This window comes from Stegostoma tigrinum, chromosome 45 (genome assembly GCF_030684315.1).
Source record: "Stegostoma tigrinum isolate sSteTig4 chromosome 45, sSteTig4.hap1, whole genome shotgun sequence".
In the NCBI taxonomy this organism is placed as follows: domain Eukaryota; kingdom Metazoa; phylum Chordata; class Chondrichthyes; order Orectolobiformes; family Stegostomatidae; genus Stegostoma; species Stegostoma tigrinum.
Genome location: NC_081398.1, coordinates 15,521,638 through 15,547,195, shown reverse-complemented (window position 1 = coordinate 15,547,195; position 25,558 = coordinate 15,521,638). Strand labels below are relative to the sequence as shown.

General features: G+C 44.1%; 1 protein-coding gene across 7 annotated transcripts in view; it reads right to left on the bottom strand.

Moving 5' to 3' along the window:
- Nucleotides 1-1,673: 1,673 nt before the first annotated feature.
- The window catches only part of LOC125448620 (neuroligin-1-like), a 404,881-nt gene continuing 380,996 nt past the window's right edge, over nucleotides 1,674-25,558 (bottom strand). For all 7 annotated transcript variants that reach the window (XM_048524028.2, XM_048524026.2, XM_048524029.2 and 4 more), the window contains 2 exons: nucleotides 9,015-9,804; nucleotides 1,674-5,248 (listed from right to left, as the gene is read on the bottom strand). In XM_048524028.2, coding sequence (XP_048379985.1) covers nucleotides 4,426-5,248; nucleotides 9,015-9,804 — 1,613 coding nt within the window. In that variant the 3' untranslated portion in view covers nucleotides 1,674-4,425. The remainder of the gene's footprint in view (nucleotides 5,249-9,014; nucleotides 9,805-25,558) is intronic.

The following is a 25,558-nucleotide window of genomic DNA, read 5'->3' as shown; positions in this document are numbered from 1 at the left end:
AAGTCCACACCGCCCCTTGAAGCATCCCACCCAGATCCATCCCACACACCCCTGAACACTATGGGCAATTTAGCATGGCCGATCCACCTAGCCTGCACATCTTCAGACTATGGGAGGAAACCCACGCAGACATGGGGGGAGAATGTGCAAACTCCACACAGACAGTCACCCCGAGGTTGGAATTGAACCCGGGTGCCTGGTGCTGTGAGGCTGCAGTGCTAACCACTGAGCCGCCCGATAAGCAGCACGGCTTTGTGCAGAGGAGGTCAAATAAATCTGATTCAGTTTTTGAGAAAATGAAATGGTGATTGATGAAGGTACGGCTATGGATGTTGTCTACATGGGCTTTATGAAAGCTTTTGACAAGGTCCCGCAATGTAGGCTGGTCCAGAAGGTTAAATCACGTGGGAGTCATGGTGAGTTGGTAAAAAAATTGCTTGGTCATAGAAGTCAGAGGTAGTTGATATAAAATTGGTGGAGTTGTGAATAGCAAGGAAGATTGTCAAAGGATGCAGCAGGATCAACTAGATAGCTGGGTAAAAAATGACACGGTGTTTAATCTGGACAAATGTCAGGTGATCCATTTTGGGAGGTCAAATGCAAGAGGAAAATATATGGTAAATTGCAGGACGCTTAGCATCACTGATATAAAGAGGGATCTTGGGGTATGAAGTGGCAACAAATGGATGGGGTGATAAAGAAAGCACATGGCATGTGTCCCATCTTCTGTCAGGGCACTGAGTATGAAAGTTGGTAATTCATGTTGCAGCTGTCTTAAACTTCAGTTAGGGAACATTTGGAGTACCATGTGCAGTGCTGGTCACCACACTATAGGATGGATGTGGAGGCTTTGGAAAGGGTGCAAAAGAGGTTTATAAGGACGTTGAAATAGTATCAGAGATAATGGGAACTGCAGATGCTGGAGAATCCAAGATAATAATGTCAGCTTTTGTGCTCCTGAGATGCTGCTTGGCCTGCTGTGTTCATCCAGCCTCACATTTTATTATCTTTATAAGGACGTTGACTGGATTAGAGTGTATTAGTTACAAGGACAGGTTGGAAAAACCTGGATTGTTTTTGCTTAAGTGTCTGAGACTGAGGGGCCAATCTGATGAAAGTGTATAAAATGATGAGAGCCATGGACAGGGTGGATAGAGTATTTTTTCCATGGTGGAAATGTTAAATACGAGGGGGGATAGGTTTAAGTTGACTGGGAGAAAATTTGAAGGAGATATGGAAGGAAAGTTTTTCCTTTCCACAGGTGATAGGTGTCTAGAAGGGGAGGTGGCTGGAGCAAGTACAATAGCAATGTTTAAGAGGCATTCTGACTGACATATCAGAGAATAAGAAGATATGGGCCAAATGTATGCAAATAGGACTAGCTTAGTTTGGGTAACATTATAGGAATGGATGAGTTAGACTGAAGGGTCTGTTTCTGTGCTGAATGATTCTATAATTCAAACTGCCCTCTGGACAATTAGGGATGGCTAATAAATTCTGGCCTTATCCAGCGATGTCCATATCCCATGAATGAATATAAAAAATAAAGTGGTACTGCTGAACCTGCTTTCCATAATGAATACAGCTCATTGCAAACACAAACACTTAGTCTTCAACTCCTCCTCCCTGTTAATTGAGCGATTAGCTGACTGTAACAAACAAGGCCAGGTAAATTTGTAAACATTTTAAAATATTTTATTATTCTATGAACAAAGTTTGGCATTGGTCTGGCAACCACTCCAAGTGCTCAGGCCCTTCAGCGGTCAATGGTATGTCAATCGGCTGTCAACCAAACAGGACGGGGGGAAGAAAATACAATCTTCCTTCTTGGCATCTGTCACATTTCTTTGCAAAAAGTTTCAATCTCACTTCAGCAAATGCCCCCGTTATCTGGGATCAGGGGAATGGATCCAATTAGTGAATTCCAGCCTCCTCCCTTTCTCAATCTGAGGCCCCAGGTATTGAAGCCAGGATCACCAGAACCTCTCCCACCATGGGACCCCTCCACCACCTCCTCCCCTCCCCAGGAGAAACATTTCCTCTTGCGCCACCCGATCATGTGGAGAAGTGCATTCAGAAATAAAGAAAAAAGGTATAACAAAAAAAAGGCATTTAGGACAATGAAGCCACCTGTCATATATAAGACAAACTGAATGGCCTCCGTCTGCATGCTGGGAATGGGTTTAGTGCTCTCGGGACCTCCAGACCAAATTAAAAGCTTATATGAAGACATATATATGAGACGCCAACTGACAGGTGGCAGGGTTTGACATTTGGGGTGTGACAGTATGGCTCGCTCAGCGTGTGGGCGGGTGAATGTTGCAAGGGGCGGGAATGGATACAGGAGGGCTGGCAGCATCTCATCTACTTCCCACAAACTCAATTCCACATCCAAAATTGTAGTGACGAGGCCAACAAACGTGGCCCAGCAATGTGTTAAAATTCCATTTTCTTTTTACAAACAGTCTGCTCCCACCTGTTAAGCGAACAAAACTAATGTGTTATTTTTCGCTTCTTTACTGGTAATCACAAACTTAACGTCTGCTAATGAGCCCTCTCATTAAAAACAAAGGATAAAAAGAGAAGAAAGGAGAGACAAAAAGGGAGGAAAAGACAGAGAAATGGGCACAAGTTCACTGTTCCGCAATGCAAGGACCAAGGCCTGTTGTGAGTGTCCATAGGATTGGGTAGTAAGCGAATTGCCCCACAATCTAGGGTGGTCATCTCAAGGAAGTAATGATGCCCAAGAATTGCAGCAATACTATTTTCCTTAAATTGTGTTACTCCTTTCTCTATAGTCTGGGCAATGCATGACAAAGTTATACAGTTTTAACCAGTGCATTTTCATTGAAGGGTGACCTCTGTAAGCCTCCTGGGCAGCTCTCGCTATGAAACCAGTCATAATTGAAAACTAAACCCACAGAACATATGTCTAAATAAACATTTCAATTGTCCCTCCCTGTGTTTTTCCCTCCTTCTCAGGTAAAAATATCATGTGTTTCTCCATGTTATGTCAGTCTCTCCTTTTACTTTCATACGAACTCTTTTTCATATCAAAAGTTAACCATGATTGTGTTTTTTTTAGCAGAGAGAGATGAGATGCAAGCTATTGCTCCCGTTGGGAAAGTACAAAGTGGAGGGGAGTCACTCAGCGAGTGGATGGGCCTAACGAGAGTCCCCAGTCCTTTGCGTCACAATTCTTGCCTCAATTCTTGATGGTGAGTCAGTTAACACTCCTTGGGCACTGACGACTGTTGCTGGGCACGGTTTGAACCCGCTTCTCTGACTCTCAAAAATGCCCTCCGAGCTTTGTCAAGAAAGACCTGGGCAGCTACTGGTCAAGGCCTAGGTGTAAATATGTTACAAAAATAACTGACGTCCTTTCCTTGTGCGTCTTTGTCCATCTACTCCGCCAACGCAAGAGAGTTAATGGGACGGGGAGAGAAGGTTGAATGTGGTGAGGATGGCTGCTGGTTGGGGTGCGGTGAAGTAAAAATGGGGTATTTCCCCCAGCTGGCGTCCCTGACTGACCAGCTGATACCATTTTGTTCATTTTGTTTCCAGCTCCGACAACACAGGTCATGGTGGCGATTCAGGAATTATTTTGCTTGCACCTCTGAGGAATTTTATAAATGTCATGGTGCTCCTCTGGAAAATCACTTGCATTCCACAGTGAAATACAAGTTCTGGAAACGTTTTGGACCTACTCCTTGTGGCTGAGGCTACATGGAAAAAAAAACCCCAGTTGGTCCCATTGCAATTTGCCATATCAGAGGGAAAATTTCCCTGAATTGGCTGTTGTTTATTTTAAATTTTAAAATCCATTTTTGTCAGTTTATTTTTAAATCTCTTTTAACACACCAGATATACCTTTTTAAATGAAAAAGAAATGAAGGGGAATGTGCTGTACAAAATAGCTCACTTTTGAGTTACTATGACTTGTTGTCAAAATAAATTTCCTCAGGGGTTAAAAATCAAAATTAAAGAAAGAAACAATCAGACGCTCAAATTATCAAGTTAATACCATGCAATCCTCTAAACAATCACATTTTAAAAAGAATCAAATTTGATTTTTGGTAATTATTCGATCCTGTAATTAAATTATAATTGGACTGCAGGTAGGCCTTGACACTGGTGCGCTGTTTCAATGATTCCTCAGAGATAGTGGGGGTAATAGAAGGGGAAGGTTTCATTCACCGCCCCGCCCCACCTCAAAAAAAGTGTGTGAGATTATAAGAAGGGGTCATGTTGGTGGGGTGGGGCAAATCTCTTGAAAAATATTCTAATTATTCTAGTCACACTTCGTATTCCGAAAGGAAAAGCTTTGTCAAAAATGGTTGAACCTCGGTCTAGCACGTTCTCGAGTGGCCTTTTGTGTTTCCTTCTCCCTTGGCAGCATGGGCAAAGGCTCAGGCGATGTCCTGACTATACTCGGGTGGTTGAATGCGGGTGAGGCAGCGTGTTGTTGTGCCCAGCCGCGTAGGTGTTGAATGAGTGGAGGGGCTGCATCCCGCTAATGGTACTGGGGATCATGGTGATGGTGCTGGGGGTCATTAGAGGGACGTCATCAGGTGCCCTCCGCAGCGCCAGGGTGTAGTCGGGTGGGCAGGCTGGGCGCAGGATCTCATGGGGCCGCAAGGGCTCCAGGTCATGGCCCTCATGTTCGCTGTGCTTGATCTGAAGTGACATGATCTCCTCCTCCTGGGCATGGGCGAGGTCGTTGGTGGTGTTGCGCTGGGGGCTGAGTCTGCGGTGCAGCTCGTGCCTCTTGTCCCGTTTGTAGTAGAGGGCAGCAAATGCAAGGATGTTGAGGAAGAGCAGCGAGGCCCCCACTGCCACGGTGACGCTCAGCTCTGTTGAGTAGTCTCGCGAGTCCTTGGGCAGGCGGGCGTAGTTGGGTGGCTCTTCTGTGTGCTCCTGCTCGGGAGGGGAGGTGACAAATGGGCGCTTGGTAGTGACTGTCCAGCCTTTGCCATTGGCCCGCTTTGTCATGAAGGGGTCTTCAAGAGGGGTCTTGGTGGTGGTTGAGGTGTATTGCAGAATGTCGTGGAGATTGTGTAAGTGGGGCACCAGCTCCAGCCAGAACGCCACCTTGTTGGCTCGGTAGTGCTCCCGAATTCGTGGCTTCAGGCCGATGTGGAGGTAGGGCTTCTCTTTGGAGTTGAACTTCGTCCAGGCTACCTCTTCAAAGCGGTTTGGCTTGGTGTGAATGAACTTTGTGTCTTGGGGGACCGGCTTGTTGGGATCTCTGCAAGAAATGGAGGCAACAAATGAAGCAATCAAACACATGCACTGTCTTGTCTTCCTTAAAGTGATGTGTAAGGGTGATGGGAGGAAATATCATTTTTACACAGTGAGTCTTTCGAACAGAAAATGTGATGGAGGAATTCAAGAGGGTAGTGGATGGGGACTACGATTAGCTTAGTTGACTGGACAACTTGTGATACCACAAAAAAGTGGGTTCAATTCCTGCTGAGGGTGAAGTTACCACAAAGGGCTCTCCTTCTTGCCTGAGTTATGGGGACCCTCAAGTTAAGCCATCATCAGCTGTCTCGCTGTCTTTCTCACCTTGCATGGTTGTTTGAACAGAAATGGTGTGCAGGAATATGGAGAAAAAAGCATGTAACTGGTCCATCAAAGGACCAAAAAAGGAAGGTTTTAAAGAGTATTGTAAAGCTTTTACTTTTTTAATCCATTTACTGGCCATGGGGATCACAGGCCAGGCCCAGCATTCCTAATTACTTGGAAGATGAGTAAGAGTCATCCACATCGCTGTGTATGTGGAGTTAAATGTAGGCTTAGACCAGATAAGGACTGCAGATTTCCTTCCCTAATGGATATTAGTGAACCAGAATGGGTTTTTACAACAATCAAGCTTTTTTTTTAAAATTCCAGACATTTCCTTTCTAATTTAGTTAATTTTTTTTACAATCTGTCGCGGTAGGATTTGAACCCATGCTCTAGGGACATCAAGCTGCCAATCCAGTGGCATTACCATGAGGTCGCCTCATCACCATAACAACAATTTATTAGCTGAAGTGCGTGTGAAACAATAGGAGACATCAAAGATGGACATTGTTTCTGGACTAAACATTGAAACATAGAAACTAGAAGCAGGAATAAGCCACTCTGCTCTTCGAGCTTGCCCCAACATTCAATGCGATCATGACTGATCCTCTATTTTGACACTATAGTGTTGAGTGAGCTTTACTTTTCGTTTATAAGAGTAGAGAAAGCTTTACTTTTAATTTAAAAGGATACAGGCAGTTTTACACAGTATTTAACCCAGCATTGTACCTGTATTAGGAGCCTTTAAAGGGAACAGTGTAGAGGTAGCTTTACCTTCAGTTTCAAGGAGCAGAGAGAGCTTTACTCTGTGCTCCCTTAAATCCCTTTGCTCTCCAGGACACCATTTTGAAAGCGAGAGACACTGCTCACTCTGCCTCTTAAACAGTGCAGTGCCAGTGGTTTCTCACCCAGACTATGAATCCCGAGAATGTCAGTTCAAATATCATGCAGACAATCAACTTGTGTCAGTAAACTACAAAGCTTCCTGGCCATTGTGAAATACCATGTGTTGTTCACTTCAGGAAGGAGATCTGTTGTCTCTGTGTGCTCCGGGCCCCCGAAGTGATTCCAGTCCCACTGGGGTTGACCTTCCTCTGCATCAGCTGGACGGAACTGGTGAGAAACTCCTTTGGATCAAATGGATTCGAGGAGACAGCCCACCCCTGGAATTGTGAGGTGGTGGGTGAACATCAGAGATTGTGCATCCTGATGGGCAATGAATGTCCCCCCAACACCCCTCTACCCTTCTCAACGAGGCCCACATTCTAGGAATGTGTTCCCTTTTGGGTGAAGGAAAGCCATCTGGTTGGTTCAGATTGCATGACTGGCTGGCTTAGAAGTCTCAAAGTCAACTGGTCCTCTCCCTTGGGTGGTGATATCCATGCGCCTATGGAGAGGGGGAGACATGAGTGGGGGCTGTGGACACCCATGGCCCCCTTCATCCTGTGTCAATACCACGCCCCGTCCCCCACGACCTGCATGACAAATGGATGCATGTCGCCCCAATACAGCTCAACAGAATCAGAGAACAGTTACATGTCTGAGGGAAGTGTTCAGCCCCTGGTCACTGTGTTGGCCCTTTGACAGAGTCACTCAGTTCTCTTCTCCCCTCAATACTAAACTCTCCTCTTTCTCCTTGCTCATATCTAGCTCCTTCCCACAATTTCCCCAGAACCCCTTAAGTCCCTGTGGAATATGCTTCCACTGACCTTTCAGGCAATGTATTCAAGATCACAACAACTTGATACATCAGAGAAAAGGTTCTCACATTCCCCCAAAGGTTTTTTTTTGCCAATTCTTTTCAATCTGTGTCTCTTCCATTGGCCAGCCCTCTGAGCAATCATTTCTCCTCATTTGCTCAATCAAACCTTTCCTCGTTATTGTGAAGTCCTTGATTCAGTCTCCCCTTTAATCTTCTCTCATTCTTCGAAACAAGTGCAGCAAGGGAGGAGTGGTGGTAATGCTATTGCATGCGCAGGGCAAAACCTCATACTAATTTCAAATCCCACCTTGGCACATGGTGGAATTTAAATTAGTGAATAAGTATGGAACTGAAGTTACTCTCAGTAATGGTGACTGACCATCTTCAAATGTTGTGAAAACCCATCTTGGTCACTAATGACTTGCAAGGAAGGAAATTTGTCATCCTCCCAGTCTTGGCCTACACAGGTCTCTTGACCCATAGCAATGTGGTTGACTCGTAACTGCCCTCTGAAATGGCTGAGTGTGCTGTTCAGTTCGAGGGGCAATTAGGGATGGGCAAAAGAGCCTTGACCAGAGTAGAGAAATTTTGCTTCAGTTATACAGGGCATTGGTGAGACCATATCTGGAGTACTGTGCACAGTACTGGGCACTGTACCCACAGAAGGATATTAATGTGTTGGAAGCAGTTCAGACGGGGTTTACTAGACTCTTCCGAGGAAGGGTCACCAGACCCTAAACGTTAACTCTGTTTTCTCCTTCACAGATGCTGCCAGGCCTGCTGAACTTTTGCAGCAACTTTGTTTTTGTTCCTGATTTACAGCATCCGCTGTTCTTTTGGATTTTACTAGACTACTACCTGAAACGAATGGTTTGCTTTATGAGGAAAGGTTAGCCAGGCTAGGCCTATATTCTCTGGAGTTGAGAAGAGTCAGAGGTGATTTAATTGAAACAAAAGATTCTGAGGGCAGATGTTGAAAAGATGTTTCCTCCTGTGGAAGAATCTAGAATGAGGGGTCATAGTTTAAAAATAAGGGGGTGCCCCCATCAGAGATGAGAAAACAATTTTTGCTCTCACAGGGTTAACAGTCTTCGGAATTCCCTTCCTTAAAAGGCAGTAGATGCAGAATCTGTCAATATTTTTAAGGCAGAGGTAGATAGCATGTTGATGAGCATGGGGATGAAAGATTATGGGTGGGGAAGGGACATGCAGGAATGTAGAGTTGAAGTTAAAATCAGACTAGCCATGACCTTATTGAATGGTATAGGAGGTTCAAAGGCTGAGTGACTCCCTCTTATTCGATGATTTCCTGCATGGACAGGAACAAACAATGCTCCTGAATGTGGCTCAGTGAGTTACATGCTCATTGCAGGATCGTCAGGTTGGAGGGGTTCAAGTGCCCTGCAGCGATCTGAACCCAATGACACAATTGATACAATACTGAGGGAACGCTGCACTGTCAGAGGAGCTGCCTTGATGATGAAACCTTATATTGAAACCCTTTTGACTGAATGTTGATCCAATGGCCTGGGTGGGGGTGTCATCCAAATGCGTTGGAAGCATGTGGAAATTCAGAGAGGGGCCTCACCAACCCTCTCCCCCTTCCCCTCCAATCCTGGGCTGCTATGATTGATAGTCCAGTAACATTATGCTCCCCCCTCCCCACTCCCCACTACGGCGGTGGGCCGTTCCCTCCTCAAATGGCCTAAGGATAGCACACTCATTCACTCACTCACTCACTCACCCAGTCTTGGCAAAGTTGGTCCAGTAGGTCATCACCACGGCGCTGAGCATTACGTCGTTCTTGGAAAAGTTGCAGGGGAAAAGCTCTGTGACGCCAATCATAGGGATCCCAAAGACATACGGGATCTCATCACCATGTGCAGCGTCAGCCCACACAGCCTTCATCTCGCTCTGGCAGTGATGGTAGAAGGTGTAGAAATAGGTAGGTGACTGGTATTCGGCGTGGAGGCGGGCAGTAGCGATGGCAGGTGCTACCCACTGGTGGTCGGTGAACAACGCCAGCAGAGTCTTACGGCGCATCTCGCCATTATCGCGGTCCGCCCAGTCAGTGTACATGAACTTGATGGTCTCCCGCAGGATGTCCTTACCCTCCGGATACCCATACAGGTTATCGACAAAGTTCGACACAGCAAAATCGAAATAACTGGCCGAGATGCCATCCTCGTTGTCCACCAGGGACTCCACAAACTTGAAGCCCTCGCCCTGGTTAACCCCCAGTAGGATATCGTAGTTGAGGAACTCACCCTGTTCCATCAGGATCTCAGGATCATCCGGGAGCACATCGCCATCGACAACTGGCCCAAAGGCGATGTGGTATCTGGTAGGCTGGATGTCCTGGTCAACCAACTCACGGTAAGACTTCCGCCGCAAGCATTCCACCACGTCCACCGTCTCGGGGAAGTTACAGCCCACTTTCTTGGCGAGGATGCGTGTGTATTTGGCAGGTTGATAATTGACCGACCAGCTTGATATGGCAGTGCCACTCTGAGCAATGGCTCGCTGGAAAAGACCTGTGGCAGGGAGAGATGGAAACCTCAGACATAAGCGTCTTTCATCGCGGTCGTTACTTTCAGTTTCATTATGTACCATTGCGATCGGAAACGACACATATAATAATGGAGCAAAACAGACCCAAAATACTCAGCCGATGTAACCCTTACCTCTGTCTGTCTTAACCTGTTTTTACCTGCTCTGGTGTCAGTATTCAGAACCTCCCAGCACAGAAGGAGCCAATTTAGTCCACTCTTTGAAACCCAGTCCTGCTCCTCTTTCACCCCTTGTTCCCTCACCAATTGTTTCTGCAGCCTCCCTTCTGAAAGTCCCTATTGAATCAGCTTCCATTGCCCTCTCAGACAGCGTGTTCTAGTACACAGCAACTTGCTGCGTCAAAAATGTTTGTTTCTTCCCTTCAAATTCTTTTACCAATTGTCTTCCATCTATGTCCCCTCTGTTGACCCACTCTCTTATCACTGGAAACAGTTCCTGCTCATTTACTCTATAGATTCATAGATTCATTCAGAGGTCCTTCAGCCCATCGAGCCTGCCTTAAACAAAATCACTATTTACGCTGGGCCGCTTTGTAGCACCAGGCCCCATAGCCTTGAATGTTATGGCACTTCAAGTGCTCAAGTGCACTTCAAGAGGATATTTTGTCTCAACTTTCCTCCCAGGCAGTGCAGCCCCACCTTGCGATTTTGAATTCCTCAATTCAATCTCCCTCTTATCCTTGATAACAAAGTGTGGAGCTGGATGAACACAGCAGGCCAAGCAGCATCTTAGGAGCACAAAAGCTGACGTTTCAATCCTAAACCCAATTTCTGGCCCCAGTTCCCACAATCCTCAGTCTGACTTTGTCGTTAAAAGTGCAGTGGAGGGCAGGTCAAAGGGCCAGTTCACGGTTTTTGGTCCTTAAGCTGTGAAGGTGACACTGACTGGCACAGGTACCATTCGCCTACACTCTAGGCGTTTCCCAAGAGAACAATCTTGAGATGATAAATTCAGGTATCAGTGCTGACTGGGCTAACATTGGCTGTCCTTCCCCTTGAGCTGATGGGCTCACTTGACCACTTCAGGAGGCAGTTATTGGTCAATTTTGTGACGGGTCTAGAGCTGTCCATAAGTTAGGTTGGCAAATTTCCCTCCCTGAAGACCATAAGCCATAGGACCAGAAATTAGGCCATTCAGCCCATTGAACCTGCTCCGCCATTTAATCATGGCTGATAAATTTGTCAACCCCATTGTCCCACTTTCTCCCCATAACCCTTGATCGCCTTGACAATCAAGAACCGTCTTAAATATACTCAATGACCTGGCCTCCACAGCGTTCTGTGGCAGTGAATTCCATAGATTCACCATTCTCTGGCTGAAGAAGTTTCTCCTTATCTCCGTTCTGAAAGGTCTTCCTTTCACTCTAAGGCTGTGCCCTCATATCCTAGTCTCTCCTACCAATAGAAACATTTTGCCAACATCCACTCTATCCAGGCCATTCAGTATTCTGTAAGTTTCAGTTAGATCCTCCCTCATCCTTCTCTACTCCATCGAATATAGAACCAGGATCCTCAAATGGTCCTCACATGTGAAGCTTTTTATTCCTGGAATCATTCACGTGAACCTCCTCTGAACCTGCTCTGGGCCAATACATCTTTCCTGAGATATAGGCCCCAAAGTGGTACACAATGTGGCCTTTATTCAGCCTCAGAAGTACATCCCTGCTTTTCTTTTCAAGTCCTCCTAAAATAAATGCCAAAGTTGCATTTGCCTTCCTAACTACCGACTCAACCTGCAAGTTTACCTTGAGAGAATCCTGGACTAAAACTCCCAAGTCTCTTTGCACTTAGATTTCTGAATTTTCTCCCCATTTAGAAAATAGTCCATACCTCTATTCTTCTTACCAAAGTGCATAGCCTCACACTTTCCCATGTTGTATTCCATTTGCCATTTCTTTGCCCACTCTCCTAATCTGTCCAAATCCTTCTGCAGCCTCCTGCATCTTCAACACTATCTTTCCCTCTACCTATCTTTGTATCGTCTGCAATCTTAGCTAAAATGCCCTTAGCATCAGTGAGCCAAATAGGGGTTTTCTGACTCAAAATGATTTATGATTCAAAATTTATTTAAATAATTTAAAGCCCTCTAGTCACTGTGATGGGACTGGAACTTGTGTCCCCAGTGCAACTGACTGGCTTCTTGTATTATTAATGCCAGTGATATTACCACTGGGATACCAGGTCCCCTATAAAACATGACCTTGTGCCATTCTGTGAACTCTTCCAGTTGTCAAGGAGACAGAACGCCCAGATATCAGAGTAAAGACTGACTGACAATTGGGCATCATTCAGTTAGGAATCGAAATGTCAGCAAGCTGTTCAATAGGAGAACAACAATCCAGAGGTTAAGGGTGTGGGGAGGCTGGTTGGAGGCTCTAGATCATGTGACCAAAGACAGCTGAAAACCTCAGGTCTGCAAAGTGTAGTTGGTGGAATGCTACGCTGCGGCTTCAGGGAGAGAGGAGGAGAAATCGAGGAGGTGATGGCCTCCTGATTACTATTAGAGTATTAATCCATAGACCCAGGTAATGTTCTGGGAACCTGAGTTCAAATCCCACCATGGCAGATGGTGGAATTTCAATTCAATGAAACACTGTAGTTAAGAATCTAATAATGATGACTGTTGTTTGTGTAAAAACCCTTCAGAGAAAAAACTGTCATCCTTACCTGGTCTGGTCATGCATGTGATTCCAGACCAACAGTAATGTGGTTGACTCTTAAACTTCTACTACGCAATAAAGGGTGGGTAATGAAAGCTGTCCTGGGTAGCGACACCCATATCCCTATAATTAAAGAAAAAAAAAGGCTCTCCTGTTGAGGTGACTATGGAAAGGGACATTGTACTACTGAAGAGTAGGTCCAAGGTCTGCAATTAATGGACACAGTGGGGACAACACAAGGCATAACTATACAGTGTCATTTTCTAAGTTTCCTTTTGTTGCAAAGCTTATGTTATCTGATCTTCAAGATAGTGAGTTTCTGGATTTCCACACGCCAGAGACCAGGAAAATGTTTATTTTGATTCAGTCACAGGCATCAGCACTGCTGACTAGGCCTGCATTTTGTTGCCAATTCCTACTAGCTCACGAGGAGCCGCAGGTGAGCTGTCATCTCCATCCACTGTAGATAATGGTGCTCAGAATTTCAGAAAGAGCTTGACTCCTCTATAACTGAATGGTTTCAGTGGACAGTTAAGAGTCAACCCCATTGTTCTGAATGTGGAGTTATATGTCAATCCACAGTGGGTACGAAAGGCAGATTTTCTTCCCTAAAGATCATCAATAAACCAGATGGGCTGTTATGATAATCGACTAGGATTCCTTTGGCTTCTAATTAGAGATGTATTAACTGAATTTAAACTCCAGCTGCTGTAGTGGGATTTGAACTAATGTCTCCGAAACTTTAGCCTTTAGTCTTGCACTGTGAGCACCACTTCCACTTCAAATTAGTTGTATTGCGGCAGCACCAATAAGATGCTCTGTTGTTGAAAGTGGCACCTTTTAATTGAGGCTTTGTTTGTCCTCTCAGATAGAAGTAAATAGCTGCTAGAGCCATTGCCATGGAGAATGCACCCATTAATTGATTGACATTTGGGATTATTCAGTAAATGTCATCCAATTGAAGATTTCTAAATGTGTAACAATTTGTATCAACAATCAATTCTGGATTGTGAGTCAGACTTGCAGTAGGGCACGTGAGAGTGCAGGAAACAACATTTACTGACACATAAGGCTATGTTCTGTATAGACAGAACATATACATGCTTTGTCTTGGCCCGAAACGTCAGCTTTTGTGCTCCTGAGATGCTGCTGGGCCTGCTGTGTTCATCCAGCCTCACATTTTATTATCTTGGATTCTCCAGCATCTGCAGTTCCCATTATCACTCACACATATACATGCTTTGCACCTTTTTCAGTGCAACAAAATAAGTGACTTTCATTCACTGGTTCATTTCTTAGGGCCTTTCCCAGCCCGATCAGAGTCAATGAGAGGTTTATAATGTAACCAAAGCCTGGAAATTAACCGTCAATCATCATTAACAGGAGCATTTGCCATGATAATGCCTCTAACAATCACAATCCACTTGCTAAACAATCAGCAGTCTCATCTCATGCAATATGTATGCTGATTTTTCCCTTGATGCGGTGTTCTTGCAAAATGTCCTGATGAATGCAAAGCAGAAATCTTTGGCAGTGCTCAACATTTGCAATTATTTACTTTACAGGGCTATGGGTGAATTGTTTGTATTGATTGGAATGGAGGGATTGTCTTCAAGCAAAGATTAAACATGTTGGGATTCTACACACTGGAATTTGGAATACTGAGAGGTAATCTCATTGAAACATTCAGGATTCTTAAAGGGCTTGACAGGGTAAATGCTGAGGGGATGGCTTCCCCTCAAGAGTCTACGACTAGTGGGCATAGCCTCAAATTAAAGGGCACCAATTTAAAACTGAGATGAGGAGGAATTTCTTTTCTCAGAAGCTTGTGAGTCTTTTGAACTGTTTACCACAGAAAACTATGGGGGCGGAGTGCTTGTGTACATTTAAGGCTGAGATAGATAGATTCTTGAACAGTCAGGCAATCAAGGGTTACAGGGAAAAGGCAGGAAAGTGGACATGAGGAATGTCAGATCAGCCGTGATCCTAATGAACGGTGATGCAATTTTGACTGCCAGACAGCCAATTCTTATCTCTATTGCTGGTGGAGGGGAAAGGACAGGTATGGCACTAGGTGCACTGCTTATTCGAGAGAACTGCCACATACATGATGGGCTGAATGACTTTCTGTACTGCAATGATGCAAAATGTTTTCTAAGTAAGTATAACAAAACTGCACACTATAGTCTTAATGTGGTCTCAACAAAGCGTTGTACAGTCGCGGCAAACTTCCTGACTTTTTCTAATTCTACTCTCATTGCAAGAAATAGCAACATTCCATTTGTCCTCCGAAACACCTGCTCCCTGCAGTCTGACTTTATGTGATTCATGTACCAAGTCACCCAGATCCCCCTCCTCTGCAAAGTTCCTCAGTTTCTCTCTTCATTTAAGTCCATTCAAATGGAGAAGTTCACAAAGAGGTAGTGGCATAATGGCATACTTGTCACTAGACTGGTTAGCAATCCAGCAGTCCAGGCTGTTGCACTGGGGAACACTGGTTCAAATTCCACTCTGACAAAATCAAAAGTTACTCTAATGATATCAGTGATACAATTATTTACAAAATCCATCTGGCTTATTTAAAAATCCATCATTGTTAGCTCTACCTAGTTATCCCGAACTGATTCGTTCTCCCAGACCATTTCAGAGACAGAGATGTTGGCTAGGGAATGGATTAGTGTGTTGCAACATCTCTGTCTCAGGCTTGCTGCAGTGCTCCAGCAAAGGTCAGTGCAAATTGGAAGGACAGCACCTCATTTTCCACTTGGGGACCCTGCAACATTTTGGCCTCAATATTGCGTTCAACAACTTGACAGCTTTAAGTCTCCCATGTCCTTACCCCAACCTCTACACACCTGACCTTGTTATCACATAACCAGCTATTACACACACCCATTGTTAGCCACTAACAACTCCCACTAATAGCTACTCACCCTTCGAACCAGATCGTTATCCACTTCTTTGTCTGTCCAACTGTTCTTCTCTATCTTTGGGCTCTATCCCCACCTATTATTTACTCCTTGCCCACTCCCCCATCCTATCTTCTGCATATAAATCAACATTTTCCTAGCTCCCATCAGTTCTGAGGAAGCGTCACTTGAATTGAAATGTTAACTCTGATTTCTTTCCACAGATGCTGCTAGACCTGCTGAGCTTTTATAGCAATTTCTGTTTTGGTTTCTAATGTGCAGTTCTTTCAGTCTTGCTCAGAACATTAGCCTGAGGATCTGGATTATCAGCCAGCAGTATCACCCTTATACCATCCTTACAACATTCAACAGTACAGCACAGCTTTCAGCCCACCATATGTGATGACTATGATGCTGTTCAAAACTAATTTCATCTGCTTGCCCATGGTTTCTATCCGTCTATTCTTTGCCTGTTCATAAGTCTTTCAAAATGCCTTTTAAACTTTATTATTGTATCTGCTTCGACCACCATCCTTGGCAGTGCCTTCCAGGCACCCACCACCCCACTTTGTAAAAAAAAATTTCCTCGTACAGCTCTTTTAAACCTATGCCCTCTCACTTTAAAATTATGACCACAGTATCTGAGATTTCCAACCTGGAAAAGAGACTCCAACTATCTACTCTATCTATACGTAGAGCAGAGAACATAGAATAGTATAGCATAGTACAGGCCCTCCAGCCCATGATGTTGTGCCAAACATTTACCACAATCCTAAGGTCTATCTAACCTCCACCCCTACTTTACACTATCATTCATATGCCTATATAATAGCCGCATAAACGCTGTAATGAGGCCAACTCCACTACCCTCTCAGGCAATGCATTCCATGTCCTGAGTAAAGAACCTACCTCTTACATCTCCCCCTTAACTACCACCACTCACTTTAAAACTATGCCCCCCTCGTAATAGCTACCTCCACCCCAGGAAAAAGTCTCTGGTGATCCACTCTATCTATACCTCTGATCATTTTGTACACCTCTATCAAGTCACCTCTCATCCTTCATTGCTCTAGAGAGAAAAGCCCTAGGTCTCTCAACCATTCCTCGTAAGATCTTCCCTCCATTCCAGACAACATCCTGGTAAGTCTCCTCTGCACCTTTTACAACGCTTCCACATCTTTGCTGTAATGGGGTGACCAGAACTGGACCCAATACTCTAGATGTGGCCAAAGCAGGCTTTTATACAGCTGGAGCATAACTTCACGGCTCTTGAACTCAAACCCTCCATTAATGAAAGCCAGCATACCGTGCGCCTTCTTAACAACTCTATCCACCTGGGTGGCAGCTTTCGGGGAACTGTGGATGTGAACCCCAAGATCCCTCTGCTCCTCCACAGTGCCAAGAATCTTTCCGTTAACCCTGTATTCTGCTTTCAAGTTCCTCCTTCCAAAATGAATCACCTCACACTTTTCAGCGTTAAACTCTATCTGCCACTTCTCAGCCCAGCTCTGTATCCTATCAATGTCCCTTTGTAACCTAGAACAGCCCTCCGCACTGTCCACAATGCGACCCATCTTCATATCATTTGCGAACTTACTAACCTACCCTTCCACTCCTTCATCCAAACTGTTTACAAAAGTCACAAATAGATGAGGACCCAGGATAGATCCTTGTGGTACACCACTCATAACTGAGCACCAGGTTGCATATTTTCCATCCACTACCACCCTTTGTCTTCTAAGGGTCAGCCAGTTCTGAATCCAATCTGCCACATTTCCCCCTTTCCCATGCCTCCTGACCGTCTGCATGAGCCTACCATGGGACAACTTATCAAACGCCTTACTTAAATCCATGTGTACCACATCCACTGCTCTACCTTTATCCACATGTTTGGTCACCTCTTCAAAGTCTTCAATAAGGTTTGTGTGGCATGATCTACCCCTCACAAATCCATGCTGACTATCACAAATCAAACTGTGCCTTTCGAAGTGATCATAAATCCTATCTCTCAGAGCCCTTTCCAATAATTTGCCTACCACTGACGTAAGACTAACTGGTCTGTAATTTCCGGGTTATCCCTGTTCCCTTTTTTGAACAAGGGAATAACGTTTGCCTCTCTCCAGTCTTTTGGCAATATACCCGTGGATAGTGAAGATGAAAAGATCATCACCAAAGGCCCTGCAATTTCTTCCCTCGTTTCCCGTATAATCCTTGGATAAATCCCATCGGGCCCGGGGGACTTATCTATCTTCAAGTTCCTCAAAATTCCTAGCACATCTTCCTTCCTAAAATCCACCTCCTCTAGCCTACCAGCCTGTATCACACTGTCTTTCTCCACGACTAGGTCCCTCTCAGTTGTGAATACTGAAGAAAAGTATTCATTAAGGACCTCTCCTATCTTTTTAGGCTCCATGCACAAATTCCCTTTACAATCCTTGATCGACCCTACACTTTGTCTGGTCATTCTCTCATGTATGTGTAAAAAGCCTTGGAGTTTTCCTTGATCCTATCTGCCAAGGTTTTCTCATGCCCCCTTCTAGCTCTCCTAAGCCCTTTCTTCAGCTCCTTCACGAATAACTTGTATCCCTCTAGAGCCTTTTCCATTCCTTGTTTCCTAAACCTGATATAAGCATCCTTCTTCCTCTTAGCCAGTTGTTAAACCTCTTTTGAGAACCAAGGCTCCCTCACTTGACCGCATCTTTCCTGCCTACTAGGGACAAACATATCGAGCACACACAGTATGCATTCCTTAAACAATCTTCACATTTCTATAGTGCTCTTCCCTGACAGCATCTGTTCCCATTTTATGTTACCCAGGTCTTGCCTAACAGAATTGTAATTACCCTTCCCCCAATTATAAATGTTACCCTACTGTATTTACCTATCCTTTTCCATGACTATTGTAAAATTGAGTTATGATCGCGACCGCCAAATGTTCTCCTACCAACAGGTCTAATATTTGGCCCAGTTCACTGCCAAGCACCAAATCCAAAGTGGCCTCTCCTCGTGTTGGTCGATCTCCGTACTGTGTCAGGAATCCTTCCTGAATACACTGGACAAAATCCGCTCCATCTAAACTATTACAACTAAAAAGTTTCCAATCAATATTTGGAAAGTTGAAGTCACCCATGACTACAACCCTGTGACTTCTGCAACTTTCCAGTAATAACCTCCCAATCCGCTCCTCCACTTCACTGCAACTATTAGAGGGTCTGTAAAAAAACCCCAACAAAGTGACTGCTCCTTATTTCTAACACTTCTAGCATTGAAGTATACACACCTCAAACCATCTCTGTGTCCACGATTACACTCCATTAACCTCTCATTCCTCTCATAATTTTATAAACTTCCATTAGGTCACCCCTCACAACCTCCTTATAGCTAATACACCTCCAATCCAAGCAACATCCTGGTAAACAACTTTTTGTACCCGCTCCAAAACCTCTACATCCTTACTATAATGCAGGAAGCAAAACTGAGCACTGTCATCCAAATGTGGCCTGACAAAGTCTTATGTGGGACTATTTCAAATGGCAGTTGATGGCAGAAGAGTTCAGGAGCAACACATTCTTATGAGAAGGAAGGATAGATATGGCAGGTTAAATGAACCTTGGATGGTTAGGGATGTTGTAACCTTGGCCAAAAAGAAAAGGGAAGCATACATAAGGACGGGAACTGACAAAGCTCTTGAAGTATATTAGGAAAGTAGGTAAGAACCGAAACAAAAAATTAGAAGAGCTAAAAACGGTCATGAAAAAATTGTTAGCAAACAGGATTAAGGAGAATCCCACGGCTGTTTATACAAATACAAAAGTAAGAGGGTAGCCAGGGAGAGTGTTAGCCCACTCAATGTCAATGAGCGAATCTATGTGAGGAGCCAGAAGAGGTGGGTGAGGTCTTAAATGAATGTTGGTTTTCGCCGAAGAGAAGGAATTGATGGAAGATGATCTCAGGAAAGGGAGTATCGAATCTCTAAGCCAAGTTGCCATTTAAAAGAAAGTGCTGTGTGTCTTAAAAAGTATTAAGGTAGATGAGTCCCCAGGTCTTGATGGGATCCATCCCAGAATATTGAGGGATGCAAGAGAACAAATTGCTGGAACATTGACAGACATCTTTGTATCCTCTTTGGCCACAGGTAAGGGCCAAGAAGACTGGAGAATAGCCAATTTTGTCCCATTGTTTAAGAAGGGTAACAGGGATAATCCTGGAAATTACAGGCTTGTGAGCCTCATGCCAGTTGTAGGGAAATGATTAGAAAAGGTTCTCAGGGACATGACCAACACGTATTTAGAAGCAAATGGACTTACTGGAGATTGACAGCATGGTTTTGTGTGGGGTAGGTCATGCCTCACTAACTTGATTGAATTTTTTGAGAAGGTAGCGAAATGATTGTTGAGGGAAAAGTGGTTGATGTTGGCTTCAAAGACTTCAGTAAAGGCTTTCACAAGGTGCCTCACGACAGACTGGTATAAAAGACAAAGTCACCTGGTATCAGGGGTGAGCTGGCAAGATTGGTACAGAACTGGTTTAGTCACAAGAGACAGAGGTAGTGGTAGGTGGATGATTTTCAGAATGGAGGGTTGCGAGTAGTGGTGTTCAATGAGGTAGGACTTATGCGGTACGTGGTCTACATAAATGCTTTAGAGGAAAATGGAGCAGGTCTAATTAGTAAGTTTGTGGACAATACAAAGAGTGGTGGACTTGCAGACAGTGAGGACGATTGTCAGAAGGTACAGCAGGGTATAGGTCAGTTGGAAGCATGGACAGTAAATGGCAGATGAAGTTTAATCTGGATAAATATGAGGTGATGCAGTTTGGAACATCAAGTACAAGTGGAAATTATACACTGAAGGGCAGAATCCTTAGGAGTTAGAGAGATCGAGGTATGCAGGTCCACTGAACACTGACAGTAGCAGCGCAGGTAGATAAGGTAGTAAAAAAGGCTTATGGCTTGCTTGCCTTCATTGGAATATAAGGACAGACAAGTAATGCCGCAGCTTTATAGAACCTTTTGAATACTGCATGCCGTTGCGGCCACCATGCTACCAGAAGGACGTGGATGCTTTGGAAACGGTACACAAACTGTTTAGTATGATGTTGCCTGGTATGGGGTATAGCTATGAAGAAAGATTGGAAAGATGGGGTTTATTTTCACTAGAACACAGGAGGTTGAGGGGCAACCTGATTGAAGTTTATAAGATTACGAATGGCATGGATACAGTGGAAAGTATGAGGCTTTTCCCCAGGCTGAAGGGGTCAATTACGAGGGGATACAGGATCAAAGTATGGAGGATGGGGGTTTAAGTTTAAAAGAGATGTGAGAGGCATGTTTTTCACACAAAGGGTAGTGAGTGACTGGAACACACTGCCAGGGGAAGTAGTGGAAGCAGACACAATAGCAGCATTCAAGAAACACCTGGACAAGTATATGAATAGGAAGTGAATAGAGGGATATGAATCCTGTAAGTTAACACCGTCTCAGTATGGAAAGGGAATCCGTGTCAGCACAGGTTTGGAGGGCCAAAGGGCCTGTTCCTGTCCTGTATTGTCATTTGTTGTTTGTTCTTATAGAGTTGAAATAGGACTTCCCAACTTCTGTACTCAATGCCCTGATGAAGGTAAACATGCCTTCTTTATTACCTGATCCATTTGTATTGGCACTTTCAGGGAGCTACGGACTTGGACCCAAAGATCCTTCCATATATCAATGCTCCTAACTGTCTGATCATTTGCAGCAGACTTTCCTTTTGCATTAGACCTCCCAAAATGCATCACCTCATACTTGTCTGAATTCATAGAATCGCTACACTGTGGAAGCAGGCCATTCAGCCCACTGAGTCCACACCAACTCTCCGAAAAAGCACCCCACACAGACCCACATCCCTAGCCAATCCCTGTAACCCTGCACTTCCCATGGCTAACCCACCTAGCCTGCACATCCCTGGACGCCACGGAGCAATTTAGTATGGTTAATCCATGTAACCTGAACATCTTTGGAATGTGGGAGGAAAGTAGATCACCCACAGGAAAACCAGAGAGACATGGGAGAATGTGCAAATTCCACACCGTCGTCTGAGGGTGGAAATGAACCCAGGTACCTGGTGCTGTAAGGCAGCACTGCTAACTACTGTGCCACCATAAACCAAAACTCTACTTGCCATTTCTGTGCCCAACTTTCTGCTGCATCCTTTGATATCGCTCCTTATTATCCACAACTCTACCAATTTTCATGGCACCTGTGAACTTACTAATGAGACCACTGAAATTTTCATCCAATCATTTATATATATTACAAACAACAGAGGTCCCAGCGTTGATCCTTACAGAACACCACCAGTCAGAAAAACACTCCTCCACAACTACACTGTCTTCCGTAGCCGTCAATTTTGTACCGAACTTGCTAACTCATTGTGATTCTCTGGATCAGCCTACCACATTGAACCTTGTCAAATGCTTTAGTAAATTCCACGTAGACAAAACCCACTAGCTAACTCTCAATCATCTTTGTCATTTTCTCAAAAGGCACACCAAAGTTTAGTGGGACTGGACCTCCCTGCATAGAGCTATGCTGACTATCCCTAATAATTCCATTCTTCTCCAAATGCAAGTAAATCCTGTACCTAAGAGTCTTCTCCAATACTTTGCCCACCACTGGCCTGTAATTTTCTCAATTATCCCAGTTGTCTTTTTTGAACAAAGGAGTAACAGGGAAGGAAATCTGCCATCCTCACCTGGTCTGGTCTACATGTGACTCCAGACGTACAATGATGTAGCTGGCTCTTAAATGGCCTCTGAAATGGCTCAGCAAGCATCTCGGTTCTAAGGCAATTAGGGATGGGCAACAAACGCAGGCCTTGCCAGTGATTCCCATATCCCACAAAAGAATGAAAGCATTCTGTAGACGTCTGTCAACTCACTTAGCCCATCTATGTATCCATCCATTGACTGCTTAGGTCTGAGAATCATTGAATCATACAGTACAGAAGAGGCCATTCAGCCCATCAAGTCTGTAGCATCCTCTTCACAACTTACTCCCATTCTCTTTGCAAAATGTATTTTTGTGGAACTCCACTAGTTAAAGATTGCCAACACAAAAATGGCCCAGTTAATCTTCTATCCATACTAATATGTTTTCACTTACATCCTGAGCCTTTCCTTTGGCATGTTTAGATATGCTTCCTTATCAAATGCCTTTTAGAAATCCAAGTATACCGCAGCTACAGGGTCCTCTTTATCCACTTTGCTTGTTATATTCACAAAGGACTTGAGTAAATTTGTCAAACATGATTTCTCTTTCACAACCTATGTTGACACTGCCTGATTGAATTGGGGTATAGAGTTGTAACCTTCTTCATAAAAGATTCTGCCATTTTCCTAAGCTAATTTTCTTGAACTTTACTACATTCATTGTTTTCCAATTAGATGGAACCTTTCTGATTCCAGGGAATTTTGGAAAATTACCACTAAAGCATTAACTATCTTGACATCTTTTTCTTTCAAGAATGTAGGATCCTAGAATAAAGTCCTTTAGATGCTGCAGACGTCTTAGCTTTAATGCGAATCATTTTCCCACCATAACACGATGAGATATAGGAGCATGAGTAGATCATTAAGTCTGCTCTGTTATCTACTTATAACCTGTCTGCCTCGTTCGGTCTAAACACCCTATGATCTGTATGTCCTTGTTTGTTATTATTGGCCTGTACTGTTCGTAAAACAAAGCTTTCCACTGAACTTTGGTACATGTGACTATAGTAAATCAAATCAAATAGTTCAATGAAATCATGGCTGGCGTCAGCTGGTAGTTTGGCCAATGTGTTGGTTCACTCTGGGGACAGTGTTATGTGAGGGTTCATATATTGAAAATCAAGTTCAGCCCACGGAGGCAAATGACAGCCCCCACCCCAACCTCCCATTGTAACATCAGAATTGGCTATTAATCCAAATGAAATTGGGGTGGCATAGTGACTCAGTGGTTAGCACTGCTTCCTCATAGTGCCGGGGACTCAGATTCGATTCCAGCCTCAGGTGATTGGCTGTGTGAAGCTTTCACATTCTACCCATGTTTGCATGGGTTTCCTCCAGGTGCTCCAGCTTCCTTACAAACTCCAAAGTTGTGCAGGCCAGGTGGATTGACCATGCTAAGTTATCCGTAGTGTTCATGGATGTGTAGGTTAGTTCCATTAGCCATGGGAAATTCAGGGTTAAGGGAATGGGTCTGGTTGGGATGTTCTTTGGACAGTCGGCGAGAACTTGTTGGGCTGAATAGCCTGTTTCCACACTGTGGGGCTATGTACTACAATAAGTCTGTAAGACACCGTAAGTCAATCAACCCATCAAGTCTGCTCCACTATGCAATGAGATCACGGCTGATCTGATCTGAACTTCACTTTCTTGCCTTTTCCCCATAACATTCAATTCTCTTACTGAGTAAAAATGTCTATCTCAGCCTTGAGTTCACTTATAAACTCAGTCTCGATCACCCTTTGTGGTTAAGAATTCCACAATTTCACAACGCTGTGAGAGTAGAGATTTTTTCCTCATATTGGCTTAAATGTGTGAGCCTTTATTCTGAGATTTTGCCTTCAGCCCTAGACTCTCCCACAAGGGGAAACAACACTGATCTGTATTGAAACTACATTGACCCTGTCATGTCTCCTATGAATCTTGAATGTTTCAAGAAGATCAAACCAAATTGTCCTAAACTCCAGTACATACAGGGCTAACTTACTCAACCTCTCCTCATAAAGATATTCCCTCCACACCTGATATCTGGCCAGTGAACCTTCCTTGGACTGCCTCCAATGCTAGTAAATGTTTCCATGACCAGATAAGAGTCCTAAAAGTATTCATAGTTTCCAACTATGGTCTGATTAGTAGCTTATATAGCTTCAGCAAGACCTTCTTGCTTTTATACTCCATTCCCTTTGAAATAAAGGCCAACAGTCCATTCAATTCCCTGGTACCCACTGAACTCAGATGCTAGTTTTATATCATTCCTGCACGAGGACTGTCAAATCCCTGTGTTCTGTAGCTTTCTATAGTCTTTCTTCACGTAAATAATATTCAGCTCTTCTATTCATCCTGCCAAACTGCAAAACCTCACATTTCCTTGAATTATATTTCATCTGCCAAGTTCTGCCTACTGGCTTAACCTGTCTATCCCCTCATCGACTTTTTGTGCCATCCTCACCACTTGCTTTCCCATCTCTTTTATGTCATGTGTAAACTTGGTGATAGAAAATTCACTTTCCTTCTCCAAGTCATTAATTTATGTCTTGGGGTTCAAGTCCTTGGCTCCCTGCAAACGGTCATGCAAATAGATAGGGTAGTAAAGAAGACTTACAACATCCTTGCCTTTATTCATCAAGGAATTGAGTATAAGAGTCAGGATGTCATATTGCAGCTTTATAAAATTTTGGTTAGGCCACACTTAGAATATTGCATTCAGTTATGGTTGCCACATTACAGGAAGGAGTAGTGCTTTGGAAAGACAATAGAAGAGGTTTACAAGGATACTGGATTAGAGGGTATGAGCTATAAGGAGAAGTTAGAAAAACTCAGGATATTTTCTCAAGAATGGTGAAGGCTGAGGGGAGACTTGATAGAATTCTATAAAATTAAGAGGTGCTTAGATAGGGTTGATGGCCAGAATCCTTTTCCCAGAGTTGAAACACCTAATACTGGGGATATGCACTTAAGGTGAGCGGGGAAAGTTTTTTTTACACAGAGGAGATCTGGAACACACTGCCAGGGTCGTGGTGGAGGCAGTTACAATAGGGGCATAGACGAACACATGAATATGGAAGGAATGGAGGGATAAGGACCAAGGGCAAGCAGAAAGGAATAGTTTAATTTGGCATCATGTTTGGCACAACACTGTGGGCTGAAGGGCTCATTCCTGGGCTGTATTGCTGTATGTTCCATGTAATTCTGGCCCCAGCATTGATTCCTGTGGCACTTATACAATCATACAGCATGAAAACAGACCCTTCAGTCCAACAAGTCCATGCTGACATATTCTCAGACTAAATTAGTCCCACTTGCCTGCTCTTTCAGAAAAGAATACTGCCGTTCTTACCTGGTCTGGCCTAAGATCATACTCTTAGGAAGAAAGTAGGCAATTTGGTTCATTCAGTCTGCTCAGTC